The sequence below is a fragment of the Clinocottus analis genome, unplaced genomic scaffold, assembly GCF_023055335.1.
Source record: "Clinocottus analis isolate CAN_PGR_092001 unplaced genomic scaffold, fCliAna1.0.p SCAF_17, whole genome shotgun sequence".
NCBI classification, from domain to species: domain Eukaryota; kingdom Metazoa; phylum Chordata; class Actinopteri; order Perciformes; family Cottidae; genus Clinocottus; species Clinocottus analis.
Genome location: NW_027175898.1, coordinates 13876113 through 13891193, shown reverse-complemented (window position 1 = coordinate 13891193; position 15081 = coordinate 13876113). Strand labels below are relative to the sequence as shown.

The 15081-nt window shown below is 43.9% G+C and overlaps 2 protein-coding genes across 3 annotated transcripts in view; both read left to right on the top strand.

Moving 5' to 3' along the window:
• Nucleotides 1-459: 459 nt before the first annotated feature.
• med6 (mediator complex subunit 6) lies at nt 460-3868 on the top strand. The gene is made up of 8 exons (XM_068579728.1): nt 460-513; nt 1217-1376; nt 1624-1715; nt 1981-2063; nt 2175-2283; nt 2478-2593; nt 2734-2761; nt 3098-3868. The coding sequence occupies exons 1-8, from the start codon at nt 492-494 to the stop codon at nt 3226-3228; spliced, it is 741 nt and encodes a 246-aa protein (XP_068435829.1). The 5' UTR covers nt 460-491; the 3' UTR covers nt 3229-3868.
• A 479-nt stretch (nt 3869-4347) lies between these two features.
• The window catches only part of pcnx1 (pecanex 1), a 30209-nt gene continuing 19475 nt past the window's right edge, over nt 4348-15081 (top strand). The window contains exons 1-7 of one of the 2 annotated variants that reach the window (XM_068579726.1): nt 4348-4814; nt 6474-6688; nt 8497-8602; nt 10132-10168; nt 11018-11083; nt 11189-12922; nt 14628-14757. In XM_068579726.1, the coding sequence (XP_068435827.1) occupies nt 4662-4814; nt 6474-6688; nt 8497-8602; nt 10132-10168; nt 11018-11083; nt 11189-12922; nt 14628-14757 (2441 nt within the window). In that variant the 5' untranslated portion in view covers nt 4348-4661. The remainder of the gene's footprint in view (nt 4815-6473; nt 6689-8496; nt 8603-10131; nt 10169-11017; nt 11084-11188; nt 12923-14627; nt 14758-15081) is intronic. The other variant, XM_068579725.1, reaches the window with a different exon arrangement.

The following is a 15081-nucleotide window of genomic DNA, read 5'->3' as shown; positions in this document are numbered from 1 at the left end:
GACCACGAACCATGAAAGCTGTTACGTTTGACTGATTGCGTAATGCTCAAACTGATGCTTGTTTTTGACATATTACAACTTTAATTGGGACCTATTGCATGCAGTTGTTGTCAATTATGCACTCATGCACAAACCCTTGCCCCGGTCTTTCATACAATTATATTAAATAAGGGTTTGTTTGGTATGAAATTGCAGATATTGCCAAACTATGGGCACACAAATACAAATGTAGTTTAATGATGATAATTTGTGTTTGTATGTGTTGCCCATGCGGTAAAAACATATAAATGTATCTTTATTGACAAGTAAAAGGTGGAAATAGTAACAGTATTGTCTCTTTAGAACACATTATCTTGTTTATTAAAATACATTTGGGACGCTTTATTCCCCTTGCTCCAATTTAACTAATTAAAACGAGTAAGTTGACGTCATCAACCACGACCGGAAGCCTGCTGAAGTACGTCCTTTCTGTGAGACGAGTTGTTTACATTATGGCGGCGGTCGATTTTAAAGGTAGCTAAATCAACGTTGTATCATTTGTCAGTTATCTTTGCTGGTGTGATATTTAATACAGCAATAATTCGCCCCTAAGATAAAGCTGCCGCCTTTATTGTTCTGTTGGAAGGTTTCATCAATATGTCTTTGTGCTCGTAGCTAGCTTTAGCTTCGATTAGCAACCTCTGCGCTTTATTAACACGTCGGCTAACTTAGCTAATGTTGACAATAGTCAATATGCAACACATTATGAATTATCTATGAAATACTGCCGTGGTGTGGGAAGATGATGTCTTGAATAACTTTATTTAAACATACGATTAAGTTAATGTAACGCTCCGGTCAGTGACAGCCTTCAGTTAATGTTAACTTTCGGTCACGACCGCTTTTTAGTTAAGATAAGTGGTGACGTTACTCAAGAGTTCAATAAATATTTGTATCTGTATTTTATACATAATACTACTACATATGATTCTATTAATTTCAACTGAATACTGATATAACACTGAAATACTTACAAACAACAGCAAAGGCAGAACGTTGGGAAACGTGTGAATATAAAGAAAGGTTTGACTTGATTTAGCTCCGTCATAAGCAACATACACATATGCCAAAATATTAACAAAACAAAAAGCGTTTTGATACTGAAGACCCACCTGAATAAATGTGTTCAGTGATTGAGCTATTCTGAGCTTACGGCACGTTTTTGTTAAATTTGCAGACAACCTTCTCGGGATATCCTGGGTTGACAGCAACTGGGTACCGATTCTTAACCCTGGAAATGTATTGGACTACTTCTCTGAGAGAAGTAACCCCTTCTATGACCGAACCTGTAATAATGAGGTGGTGAAGATGCAGCGTCTTACTCTGGAACATCTGAAGTAAGTCTCTATTACGCAGTGCAATTTGGTGTAACTTGGAAAATAAATCCAGAGTGTTATCAGCTCAAATACGACACTGAATGCATCATAAGACTCATGTAAATAAACAGCACCAACACGGATATTGCAGTTATAAATACTTGTTCTGTCTTAAACGTCAGAGATATAGTAAGGATAAAGCGGGAAGTTGTAGTAATGAGCGTCATTAACACGACTAAAACAAACATTGTTCCTGTTTTATTACCAGTCAGATGGTGGGAGTGGAGTACATTCTTCTTCATGCGCAGGAGCCGATTCTTTATATAATCCGGAAACAACAGAGGCAGTCGCCAACACAAGGTGAGCATGGTAGCGTCTGATTGCTACTGTGCAAAGTGCATGCATATCACTTTTTAATAATGATGTAAAGTTCCTCACAAGCAGCCTGATCAATTCGAGTGTCAGTGATGCAGCTGTATATATTTAATTCATTTGAATAAAATATTTGGGATTATATGACCGAATATTCATGGCTGTCACAAAAAATAAAGACATCATTGTGTATTTTATGTTGTATTTGAGGATATAATTTCCACTTCCACTTTATATTTTCATCCTTCCCCAGTGATTCCTTTTGCTGACTACTACATCATAGCAGGAGTGGTGTATCAGGCCCCAGATCTGGGAACAGTAATAAGCTCCAGAGCGGTGAGAATTTTTAGTTTGATTCCATGAAATGCAATTGAAGGAGATTATTATGAAGGTTGTTTATCGTGCATTTTGATCACACAAATGTCACATTAATCACACCTGTTTTAGCTCTCTGCTGTCCATGGAATCCAGTCTGCTTTTGATGAGGCCATGTCATACTGTCGCTATCACCCATCCAAAGGATACTGGTGGCACTTTAAGGACCAGGAGGAGAAAGGTTAGGTTATTGCAGTTCATTTAAATTTACATTTGAGAGAATTTTGTGGTAATGTTATTCAAAGTGATCACAGCTATTAAAAACAAGAGCCAAATGGTGTCCTGTAATCCCAAGATCTTTATAATATGAGTTCATGTTTAATATGAGGGACTTTGGCAAAAGCTGATTCACTTCTTTTTCTTTTCTTTTATTAGAAAAAGCCAAACCTAAGTCTAAAAAGAAAGAGGAACCGAGTTCACTGTTTCAGAGGCACCGCGTTGACACGCTCCTTTTGGATCTCAGGTCAAAGTTTCCACCGACATTCTACCAGGTACATGTTTCACTGGGTCACAACAGTTATTCATGCTCAACATTTTCAATCTTTTCATTACATAAACTCCCTGTCATACAACTTCTTCTTTTACGTTATTATGACTTCCTCTATTACTGTTTTTCTTTCTGCAATTTCAGCCCAAGCCTGGTGAGAAGCCAATTCCAGGTAAGACCTTGAAATAGTTTAATTATATTCAGACCCTGAAGTTATTTAATAAATAGTGTCAGTGGACACCAGTGCTAAATGTTGAAAAAGACTGTAAATTAGGTTATATTCTGTCCTAGAAAAATTGGTTTTGTGCTTTATTTTGTATGCACTTGTGGTAGTATTACTATTAACCTCAGGTCTATGTATAACTGGCAGTGTAAAATTGTCTCAACATTCAGAGATTTGACAATTGACATCGAAATTTCTAAGTAGATATTCAGATTTTGATGATGGTGGGAAGATATCACCCATCATCCACAACTCTTCCTCTAATTGTATGCTCTTGTATCACAGTTGAGGTGAAGAAAGAGCCTGAACCCCCCGCAGAAGCTGTTAAACAAGAGGAAAGAGAACCAGCCACAAAGTCCTCTGCCCCAGCCCCGCCGAGCAAACCGCCTCCCGAGAAGAGAGCAAGACTACAGTGAGAAGAACAGTCATTCGTCTCGGAGTCCTCCAGCGCTAACTGAAGGAACAGTTTGGGAATATTTGTGTTACCTCATCAAATTTGAAGATTGTCTGCCCCTCGGCTGATTCGATCAGTTTACAGGAGGCTAAGAATGAACTGGCACGAAAAAAATGCCAGTTGCTTGTCTCCGTGCCAGTACTACTTTTACATTGTAACCTAAGTCTTGTGCACGTGATTAGTTTGGCATCGTGGACATTACAGGCAGCTGTGCTACAAACGGGGGTTAACATGATGTCAGCAAGCATTTAGCAGTATTCACCGAGGATGAGGTTTTTTTGATGATGAGCTGACATCAGCATCGGTGTCGGTTTACTGTCGACATCAGCGTAATATTTGTGTTGTAATCATTTCAGAGGACGGTTTAATTCCTAGTCTGCTTTACACGGTGATGTGTCAGAATGCATCATCTCATCTGTAAAGCAATGGAGCTTCTTGACTTCAAATACTTTCATCTTTTTTTGTAAGAATTTTTGTGTGTTTTTGTAATAAAATGTATCAGCTACAGGTATCTTGGTATACTTTAATATAATTCAGAGGCAAATATTGTACCTTTTTGTGTCTGACAGCTGTTGTTACTGGAAAATATAAAGAAAGGTTTTCCATGTAAATCTTATAAAACAATGCGTTGTAAGTAATTAATTTGCATCTAATAACCAGTTCATAACAACTGTATGAACTGGTTATTAGATGCAAAAAGACATCGCTTAGAGAACGGAATAACAAATGTATGACTTTATCTTGACCTTAAGGGGTAACCTTTCAGTACGACCAAGCCTAGTAATATACATGTATATATTGTTGTATTTGTAATTCCCGAGTGCTTCCATTACTGGTGGGTTTGGTTCATTTTCTAAAAGTACACAATTGAGCAACAAACGAGTTAGAAAATGGGAGAATATGTCCAGCAGGCGTCGCCATTTGGTCACATTTCGCTCCTAATTGCCCAATGATACATTATATTTCATGCGTGTGTCTTTCTCGCTGTCACTGCGTTGTCATATTTAACGTGTTCAGTATTTCACTGAGCAAAGAAAGCGGGCAATAAAACGACTGAAAGCACAAAGCGAGGTGAATATTGTATTCCAGGTGTAGCTGTTAAATAGTCGCCGCTTCCATGGTTACTACCCACAGACCGCAGCTACGTATTACAGAGGCCACGAAGAAGAAGTTTCTCGCAGGGCGTGGTGGGATAGGAGTCTCCTCGGTGGAGGACCGAGAGAACAGAGCCCCAGCTGGCTAGCAGCAGAGAAGATGGCTGCAGAGGGGATTCTCAGGCCAGTGTCTGAACACAGAGCAGCGTTCGTCATGTTCAGCGACGACTAGCCGGCGTGTCGCCCCGGTTGTTCCGTCGGTCGGTTCCGTCCGCGTTTGGTCGGAGGGGGATAAAACAACATGGGGTCGCAGACTCTCCAGATCCTGAGGCAGGGGGTCTGGGCTTCAGTCACAGGCGGATGGTACTACGACCCCGACCAGAATACATTCGTCAACGCTTTACATCTCTACATCTGGCTGTTTCTGCTATGCTTCCCCTTCACACTTTATATGGTGAGCCATGTTTGCGTTTGTCACCCATTTTTTATCATCCCTTGTATAAAGGTTTGTTTTTTTTGCCGTCACTGTTGACACCGTAAGTTACCGAGAGTCCGTTAGGTTCGCCGCCACTGGGCACCAACGGTCGGTCTCTGTCTATTATCTGGAGCGGAGACAACGTAGCGTTTCGCTTAAACTGACGATACGTCACGAAATGTGTCCACTACGCTCAAAACGTTTCCTAAAACCAACAAGATTTACGTAGTTACACGCAGATAAACCTTAAAACGGAAGACACAACTGGCTCATACCAAAAAATAACCTGTAAATGGCTGCCCCTGAAGTGAACCGTCCACCACATAGATGGGACCAGAATGCGCTTTTGTTTAAGTGTTTATCACAGCGATGCAGTTAAGAACCGAGGGGATATTATCAGTCAATCCCACTGTGTCAGGCTGTAATCAGTGAATTAAATCTCCCCCTACCCCCACCATCTTTTTTTTTATCTAGTTGTTTTCCTCCTGTCGGTAGTGATTTGCGATATCACCAGTTTTCAGAAGCTACCAGCTGTGACTGCAAGAGCACAGCTGACCAGGATGTAACTATAATCTGGCAACTTTAATGTCCGAGAAGCAGACTCGCTGTTTGCTCAGTCCATTCACAAGGTGTCTTTGTTTGTATGTGCGTGTGTTTTTAAAGGCACTACTTTGTGTTTACTTTTTGCACAGCAGTAGCTCGCCCTCCAAACTGTCTGTGGACCTGACCCATAAGGCATAGTCCACTTGCGCCTGTTATTTATGGGCTGTTTGTCAAATAATTCAAGTTAAATTGGCAGTGAACCGTTGTTTTGTATTATTTTTTACTCAGGAACTAGGTTGTTTGCTAAGCTATGCTAACTTATATATAGAGAAGCTGATGTTTAAAAAATAAAAAGGGGGTTTGTGGTTTCCGTTCTATTCCTGGAGTGGAAATGAGCTGGTCAGCTCTGTGGTTTATATTGAGCCACAGATCTGAGTGCTGCTTCTGTTCGTAATGAACTGCAGACGGATGCCGCAAGTGGGCTGTCTCAAGGACAACAGAGATGAAGCTCGGGCACCTCGTGGTAAACACACAGCTGTCTCCTTCCTTGGGAGCTGCACAATAAAAAGAGACCTTTACAAGATAATTGAATGCAGTAGTTTTAAATGGAGTCATTAAATGATCATCTTAAAGGGTTGCAATAATGCATGTAATCATTCCTTCAGCTGCATTCAGGGAAACTCACTTTGATGCAGTAATTGGTTGCAGTTACAGGGTTTGAATCCTTTTAGCGCTTAAAAAGCGGCACAGTGTTGTAGTTGCATGCGCTGTCACCTCACAGCAAGAGGGGCCGGGGTTCGATCTCTCATCCCGGGTGGTCCTTCTGTGTCAAATTTGCACGTTCTCCGGCTTCCTCCCACAGTCCAAAGACGTGCAGCTTTGGAGACTCTAAAAATGACCCGTAGGTGTGAGCGAGAATGGTTGTCTGTCTCTATGTGAGCCCTGCATTAAACTGATGACCTGTCCAGGGTGATCCTTGCATGGTCAGCTGGGATCTTCCGCTGTGGAAAGAATAATTAAAAACAAATATTCAGCCTGTTCTTGCTACAATTTCAGACACCCTAAATTAACTTCAACTTCCTTTTTTGATGCCAGGCACTGCAACCGAGCATGGTGATCGTGGGCATCTACTGTGGTGTTATTGCTGCCATGTTCCTGCTGCTGAAGACCGTGAACTTCCGCCTCCACCATGCCCTGGATGAGGGGGAGGTGGTGGAGCACCAGGCCAAGGAGAGTCAGGGCAGCAGAGGTGGCACCGAGGGGGCGAACGATGTCGGCGTCACTCGTCGACAAGACAGCAATGGCCCGGGGTAAGTTTGTGTCTCACTCGGCCCGGTGGTGGACGCGACCTCTGGTGACGGAGGACAAAGACGCTGCAGGAGTGTGACTAAGCTGCTCGGATGACGAGGCAGAAACAATTAAGGCTGTGTAGGAGTATCGGGGAAATTAGCTGGAAGATGTCATGCTTCCTGGCTAATGATGGCGAAGAGTCACATGGCTTGGGGTTGTGGAGTTGTTTAAAGGGGATCTAGTCTGGAGCTGAGGTGAGAGGGTCAGGTCCGCCGGTAGTGGAAAGACACAGGTTACTACACGGAGGATCAACAAATCGCTTTGAAGGCTTCCAGAGAGGACAAGGCAAGCTCAGCCTGAACAGCTAAAGGAGAAAATGATTGCTGCTTTCATCTTCATTAAGTAGAGACATCTGCAGAAAGGGCGAGGTATTAAAAGACAACAGACATTTAAATGTATTAGATGATGCACACCTGGCATGTTTAATCACCAGTGCATCTGGTGGAAAACGTCTTTCTAAAGTATTCAGTTATTCCCTTCTTCAATTACTTTTGTTTCTTTTTTTAAATTGTATTTGTGCTCAAAAAGTGTGTTGTTGATTAAGGGTACTTAAAGGTGCCCTGTTGAGTTTTCTTGTAAACAGTATTTCTGTTAACGTTCAGTGTTACTCACACGGAGTAACACTGAACTCCTCTGCTGCTGTGGCACAGGCAATGTCAGAGTGTTGTTCATGTGTCTTATGTCCCCGTGTGAATGAAGTACAGACATGTGAATATTTGCTCATAAAATGTCAAAACTACTGAACTTCCTCCGCAACCCAGATGTCTTTAAAGCTAAGCTCGTTGACAGTAAAATATGTGCTAAATGATGCTTTGATTGGGGACATTAATGAGCTCCTAAGTATGAGGGATATGTTAAGCATGGTTAAACAATAACATTACCAACTAATTAATTACACAAGCAAGTAAATTATATTGATCATCGTCATTCGTGTTATCTCATCTCTGAATGCTAGGCTTGGGCCTTTTTTTATTTAAATATATACATTTTTTTGTTAATGAAGAGGTTTAGCGCTCATTCAGAAGAAACAAAAGCCAGTGAGGTTCAGCCGTTTTACTGCCCAGAACTCGAAGAAGTGACTCATATTCACATTCCAGAGGGAGTGCTTAGCGGGACGCTGAGAGAAGGGAAAGGCAACAAGAAGAACGAGAGCTCTCGACCACAGGGGCATTCGCCGCCGCTTTGCCCACACATCTGGAGTTACATTCCAGGTTGTTTGAGTTTACAGTGGCGCAGACGAGCCGAGCTCAAGTTGATCAAGGTGTTTTTTTGCACTCCCGCCAACCCATTTTCCCCGCACCGGGTCCTTTTTCCGAGTCCCCGCTCTACCTCTACGCGTCATAGTTCATCAACTGGAGTGTTTGTGTTGTGGTTTGGCCCGTTAGGAAATGTTTTTTGGCATATAGAAATGATTTATAGACGATCCCTGGCAAGTTGTTTGTTTCGACATACCGAATGGTTAAACAAGCACGTCCGGGCTAAAAATAGGCCCAGGGAAAATCTACATGGATGCTTTCGTCTGTTTTTGCTCCTTTTCAATTGGTTTTTAAAATGCACATAACCGATGCAAAATACAGGCCTGTGTAATAAAGTAACATGATTTGTTCAGCTCTAAATTGAGTCAGGTGTGAGGCAACTGAACGGCATCTGAACACGATGCATTGCACACTTCAATCTGTGCCATCCATTCAGAATTAAGGGAGGAAGTGCCCTGTGCTTGTGCTGCTAATAACAATGTATATGTTTGTCTGTGTGTGTGTGTGTACAGGGATCCTGGAGGGGGTATTGAGATGTCGGACTTCATCAGGCAAGAGACTCCACCAGTGGACTGCAGCTCCAGGAACTCCTATATTGGATTGGAAGCGAACTTGCAGGTAACCAGAGCACGATTGTCTACTCACCGTATACTGGGTTTATATTTTGATAAATATACAGTATATCACTAATGTTTTTTTAATTTGCTGTCATGAAATACAGAGATACGGTGTTAAATGTTTGATGACATGTATTTCTTTGCTCTCACAAAAGATAACCCCTTTTTTTTTTAAATAAATGATGTTTCCTAATTATAAGGATTTGCAATTGTATTATTGATATAGATATTTGCGTATTGGATTCCTGGTTATTTCTAAAATGATGACAAGCATTAGTGACTAAATTGACAATCAATGCACTTCACACATAATTAACAGGTTAATATTTTTTTATAATAATAACAGCAACATAGTTTTAATATATTTACTGTCCACCATTTTATTTGAGTGTCCGAATTCTGAGTATCCACTTAACTGCCCTCAAAAAACTCCCACAGTGAAATGAAAAAAAGTCGTATCCGTGGCACGTCGTATCATGTGGCATCTGCAATGCAACGCTTTGAATTGTGGGGTTGTTGATGTACAAATTGCAGTTGTACAACACTACTACTTGCTGTTGAATAGGGAGTAATGAATGTGAACAAGGGAGACTAACTGTCTGTTGGAGAGCTATGTCCACCCCGATTAAGCAAAACAAACATATACTTTGTGACTGAAACAGACAGGATTCGTGTGACTTCTTTGAAAGGAAAAAAAAATCCTGAAGTGGTTGGTTAGTTTCACACGTACATACACATACTATTGTGTTTGTTTTGCAGAAAATTGTGTCTCTTTGTCAAACTCAACTACATCTGACTTGTACCCAGCCAAAAAGAGCAGTTTGTTCACAAAATAGTTCTGCAAATCACTGCTTACAAGTGATGCATACCCAGTAAACTCCTGCGACATGATACACGGAAAAACTTTAATCTTCTCACAAACAAGCGTCATCCACTGAGTCCTAACAGCTTTCAAACCTCACATTCTACTGTGTTTACTGTAACACATCCAAGAGGCACAAGAAACAGCCAAAGACAGACCCGGGGAGTAAAAGTGCAAGTTTAAGACTTGTGTTATTGCTGGATAAGAGGAAGTAGCTGTTTGTGTATGTCTGTATGTGTGTGTGTGTGGAGAGAGGGATCTTTTCATTAGGTATGACCCTCACGTACCTCGCTGTCAGCTGATATCTCCTTAAACAGTCAAAGTTATTTTGCCGTTTTATTCTGCAAGATATATTTAACCTCTGAATCCCCACGGGTGTTGCTGCGCTCCACGTCTTTGTGCAGCATGTCCTTGAGTCACTGATCAGCCCACATGTTCGTCTCAGCTGCTGTGTGTCGACTGTGAGGAGGGATGCCAAAACTTTTCTTTGTGATGACAGTGAAGGAGCGCCGGCTGTTTGTCTTTACGCAAGCTGCGTCTTCTTTTGGATGTTGTTCTCTCGAATGATCACACGTCTGTTCGATTTGCTTTAATGCACATTTAACTCCAGAAGTTTGGTTTTGATATCCCGACAAAAGGCTTAACTTATCTTTTCATTCAAATTTCAGATTGCGTCCACTCATGGAAGAACAACTGTAGTCAAAGGTAACTGTCTACTTTTCATGAATACTAAAATTAGTGTCCTTTGTGTCTATGTAAGCTCTCAGTCAGATCTTCAGTCTTCTTTGTGACCCTGTGATGCACCATGTCCCTGACTATGATCACCTCAGCTGCTCAAGAGATGTAGTCTGACTCAGCATTACTGTGACCTCCACAGTCACACTTGGATGAGGCAGCTCCACACGGGAACTGCTGAGTTAAAAAAGAAAAGAAATAGCAATACACTGTAAGATCCACCATGGGAGTCATTCTCCAGGAACTCTTTATTGGAAAACTGAGAACAAAACAATGAATGAACTTGTGGCATTGCTATTGGGTCCAATGTTCCGTGTATGAGTGAGGCGACTGCGTCCGCTGAATAATTCAGCGAGCCTGTTCGATGCCATTCTAATTAGCCGGCAGTTTGGGATGACAGGAAGTGGTTGCGAAGTAGCACAAGGACTCTGCTGGGGTTTAGCTTATTAATCTTCTTCCCTTTAAGGATTCCGTCCGCGCAAACTGTCCATCACAAACTCTTTGGAAGTATCACCGAAGAAAGACCGGCGGGATTTGAGGCCCAGTGATTGCAAAGAACAGTTACATCTTTGTTTCAAAAGTTATCTTGCAGAGCTCTCGGGGGGGGCATTGAAGGAATTTATTCAAAAGAGATCAAAATATTTGGTTGTTTTCTATCCATACAACTTGCAGCACCTCCCAGAAGTAGTGATTCTGAGAAAAAGGCAGGGCTATCTATTTCTATATCCTCTATGTGTGGGCGCACAGGGTTAGTGGTTGTGAATGTATAAATAATTGATTAAACTTCATCTCGTAATTGCTTTCTTCCTATCTTCGCAGGAGATGTGGGAAAGACTTCCGATGACATCAGTTTGACTCTTGTCGAGAGCTGCAGCCACGATCATGGTAAACATGCATGGCATTTGCATACAAACAAAAACCTTCCCTGTGTTACTGGCTATGGCATCCCTTCACCGTCCACAAATGCTGCTGTTCTTTGTGTCCTTTCAGATCTGCTATCGGACACAAAGATGTACTGCCTTGTCCCCAACGACTCCTTCGCGTCCTTGCAGCCGTCAACCTCCTTGTGTCCTTCGGAGCTGTCCAGGGAGACTGTTGATCTCTGTAATTCTGCTGCTTATCACTTCAGCATGTCGCACTCCTCCTGTGACACTGAGGTGACCACTCATGCATCCACGCAATCTCAGAGCTACAGGAAGGAGCTCCGTGCTCGGGGCCTGCCTCGAACTTCCAGCTCGGCGGGTTCCGCTTTCCCCGACCCGTGTCTACCAGACTTCACTCTGTATCCTCCGCCCAGGAGAGGTGGCCTTGACCCTGTGTGTGAGCTGGAGGCCGCCAGACCACACAGGCCAGGAGTGTGTGTCAGAGATGGGGCGGAGCGGCTGTACCAGCAGGACCAAGCTGTGCCCTCCACCTCTGGAATAGAGAGTTATAGGCACAAAGAACCACGCAGAGTGGCCCGCTCCGCCTCCAGGGAGGCAGGGGAGGGAAGCTCAGGACTCTACCAGGTGGAGGTGAGCGGTGGTGATGGTGGGAAAGGTTCAGTTGGAGGAGGAAAGTCCCATGGAGGGGAGCGTAGTGCTGATAGCCTGAGGAGTTTGAGTACTCGCAGTAGTGGCTCAACTGAGAGCTACTGCAGTGGCACAGACAGGGACACCAACAGCACCATCAGCAGTTTTCACAGTGAACAGACCAGCTCGACACACGTGGAGAGTCTGCTCTCACTTTCAGGGGATGAGCCCGTACGGGACAGAGGAGATGCCGCATCGGCACCCGCAGACGGTAGGACTTCAAGCCTCGGCAGTATTAGCTCTCGAGGTCTCAGCAACCTTCCCTCCAGGGAGGCCAATAAAAACCCTCATGCCAATGAGCTGACTGCGAAACAACCTGCTGACACACCGTCCGCCGCAACCCAAGAGCTGGTAGAGCCTGGCAGATGCCAGGAAGAGCCTGGCATCAGGACCAATGCTGACGGCTCGACAGGTGGGGCTGCCGCCGAGCCGGAGCAGGTGAAAGACGACGGTCAGCCCAAATCAGTCAACATTGTTCAGAGGACTTCCTCCCTATCAACGGGGCGCAGTGGACGCCGGCGGACTGGCAAGAAAAGGGCAAGCAGCTTTGACGCCAGCCGCCACCGGGACTATATATCCTTGCGTGGTATGGCCAAGCCTTGCAGTGCCGTGTTTACTGGGGGTGGAGATGGGGACTCCAGCGACCAGAGTGAACTCAGTTTTGCCTCCAGTCTCCACTCCACCCACCACCTAAGCACAGACAGCTCGTCTAGCGCCACTTCCCGCTCCTGTCGCTCACCAGAGGGCCGCTATAGGGCCCTGAAAGTCAAGCACACTGCAGCCAACGCCGCAGCCTCCTCCAAGGGAAAAGGCACGACAGTGTCCGAGGCAGGGGTGCGAACCGAAGGGAAGCGGCGCAACTCCCGCCGAACCCCCAGCACAGGCAGTGCCAAAACGCATGCCAGAGTGTTGAGCTTGGACAGTGGCACGGCCGCCTGCCTTAACGATCCCAGCCGCCTCGGAGCTCCGGCTGGGCCTCGGCCCCTTACCACCTCCAAGTCGGACCTGGAAGCCAAAGAAGGGGAAGTACTTGACGCGGCGTCCCTGCTGGGTCGGGCTTCCCAGTTGGAGTCAGTGACCCGCTCCAGAAACAGTCTGCCCAATCAGGCAGCTTTTACTGAGCCTCAGGATGCCACTGCTGCTTCCCTGCGGGGTACGTACCACACACGGCGCTCTGACATACTGTACACTTTGCATTCTGCCTGGTTTACGACTAGCGTTTGATGACTAGTACACATTTTAGGTCCTTTCTGAAATGCATCACAAGAAATGTTGTGTTTAACCAAATCCATATTTGCCAGGCCAGATTACTGTACTTGTTTAGACATGCACTCTATTTTGTGAATCATCAGCAGAACTGTATAGTACTGAAATGGCCCCAGACAGAATGTATTCACTATTATTAGCCTACTTTGGTTCTTTGTGCTTGCTTTGCAGATTTAGATTGGGAAAATGGTGGCTGGATGATGCTTCTGTATAGAACATATTTAAACTGGAAACCATCTATCCTGCTCTACTGGGTAGCTGCTTTCTGACCTATTGCCAGGAGCATAAGCAAAGAACTGACGAAACAGAGTGTTTTGGGTGTAGTCCTCCAGACATTAGGCTTGCTTTAATATTTCCTGTGTGTGTGTGTGTGTGTGTGTGTGTGTGTGTGTGTGTGTGTGTGTGTGTGTGTGTGTGTGTGTGTGTGTGTGTGTGTGTGTGTGTGTGTGTGTGTGTGTGTGTGTGTGTGTGTGTGGCAGCATCAGAGATGTTGTCTGCCTCTCTCATTTAGTGTAACCATGGTGAGTTTCCATGGAGTGACAAGTCTGACCCGAGCGTAGTGTTCCTTGTGTAGATCACTATTAGCATGATGGTACAGTGTGCGCTTTGTGTGAAGGGTTAGACACACACACACAGCAGCTCTCTTATTAGTGTCATACACACCGAGTCCAACATAAGACCCCCCACCCAACCCATCCCCCTCCTCGACACATTCTTCATTATTTTCTGGCTCCTGTGTGTTGTGGACATTTTATTTGATGTTCATCGCTGTTTTTTCCCGAGCTTTCCACAGCATGAACCTCCTCGGATGTACAGTATGGGAGACAGGTTATGCCTGGGCATGCCGACTGTCGGAAAGATTTCACAATTAGTGTTTGATTTCTGCTGTCTGGATTTGTGGTTACCTGACTCTGAGTCATCAAGGTCACTGTCAGTTTCACATTGGGACATTCGCTGGTCATTGAATGCATAATGCATTTTACAGATAAGTTAAATGTGGAAATAAATTCAAACATGCTCAATTTTTAACACACTTGTTGACATACACCCAGTGGCTATTGTTAGTTAATTCTAGTTAGAGTCTGTTAACCTAGAGGTCCCATTTTGTATAATGTGAGATCTTCATGCATTTGTTTTTATTATAAAGCAGGTCTAGGTTTAATATACCAAACTCTCAATCCACAGCAGAATGTTTTTGTTTTTTGTTTTTTCAAAAGTTTCATTGTCTTGGTTGGAAGCAACTGACTCAAGAGTATCTTGGGGAAATTAAGTGTTTCATTATCTTTTATTCACCAATTGTGGATGCTGTCCAGCAAAAATTATAAGGCTCGGGCCGTTTTAATATTGTTCTGTCAACTATATTGAAGTGGATGTCTTGTTTTGTTTAGTTGGTTGGTTTGCTCTCATTGTGGAGTGCAACTTCCATTCGTCGCCTAATGTTCAAGCAGCAGGTTTTGTAATTGTTTTTGCACTGTTTTTTAAATCCAGCATAACATATGGAAGTTTCGCCTCAATCTAGTGTCCACATTAAGCGCTCAATAAAAGGAAACTCATCTAAACTGATTGGCCAATGATGTCTCTCACCATGACAGCCCCGGGGAGCGAGGAGACGGTCATATTTCGCCGTGAACGTAGCACATTTCGGCGGCAGGCTGTGCGGCGGCGACACAACGCAGGAAGTAACCCCACCCCACCCGCCTCTCTCATTGGATCTCCTCTCAGGTACAACGTGCATGGAGCAGGGAACCGTTTTTCTGTCGGTTTTCGGTATGAGCACGCTACCAGGTGGCTCTCTCTCTTCCTCTCTCTCTCTCCTGTCCCACATCAACACCAGTGTGCATCTGCTGCAGTGCATGACATTGAGCGAGATGTCATCTGTCATGAGATGGGTGTCTCCACCCTGCATGTGATGTCCATCGTCCTCTTTTTCTCAAGACTCTTTTCATCCTGTTATAATATGATCTAATCTTTTAAGTTCCACATTATGAGTTTGGATAAAAATAATAATAATTGGAGTCCTTTTTTAAACTCAAAGGCATAAAGCCA

Coding starts and splice junctions, on each gene's coding strand:
- med6 (XM_068579728.1), top strand. CDS start 492: ATGGCGGCGGTCGATTTTAAAG. Junction 1,377..1,623: donor CTTACTCTGGAACATCTGAA/GTAAGTCTCTAT, acceptor TTTTATTACCAG/TCAGATGGTGGGAGTGGAGT. Junction 2,064..2,174: donor CAGTAATAAGCTCCAGAGCG/GTGAGAATTTTT, acceptor CACCTGTTTTAG/CTCTCTGCTGTCCATGGAAT.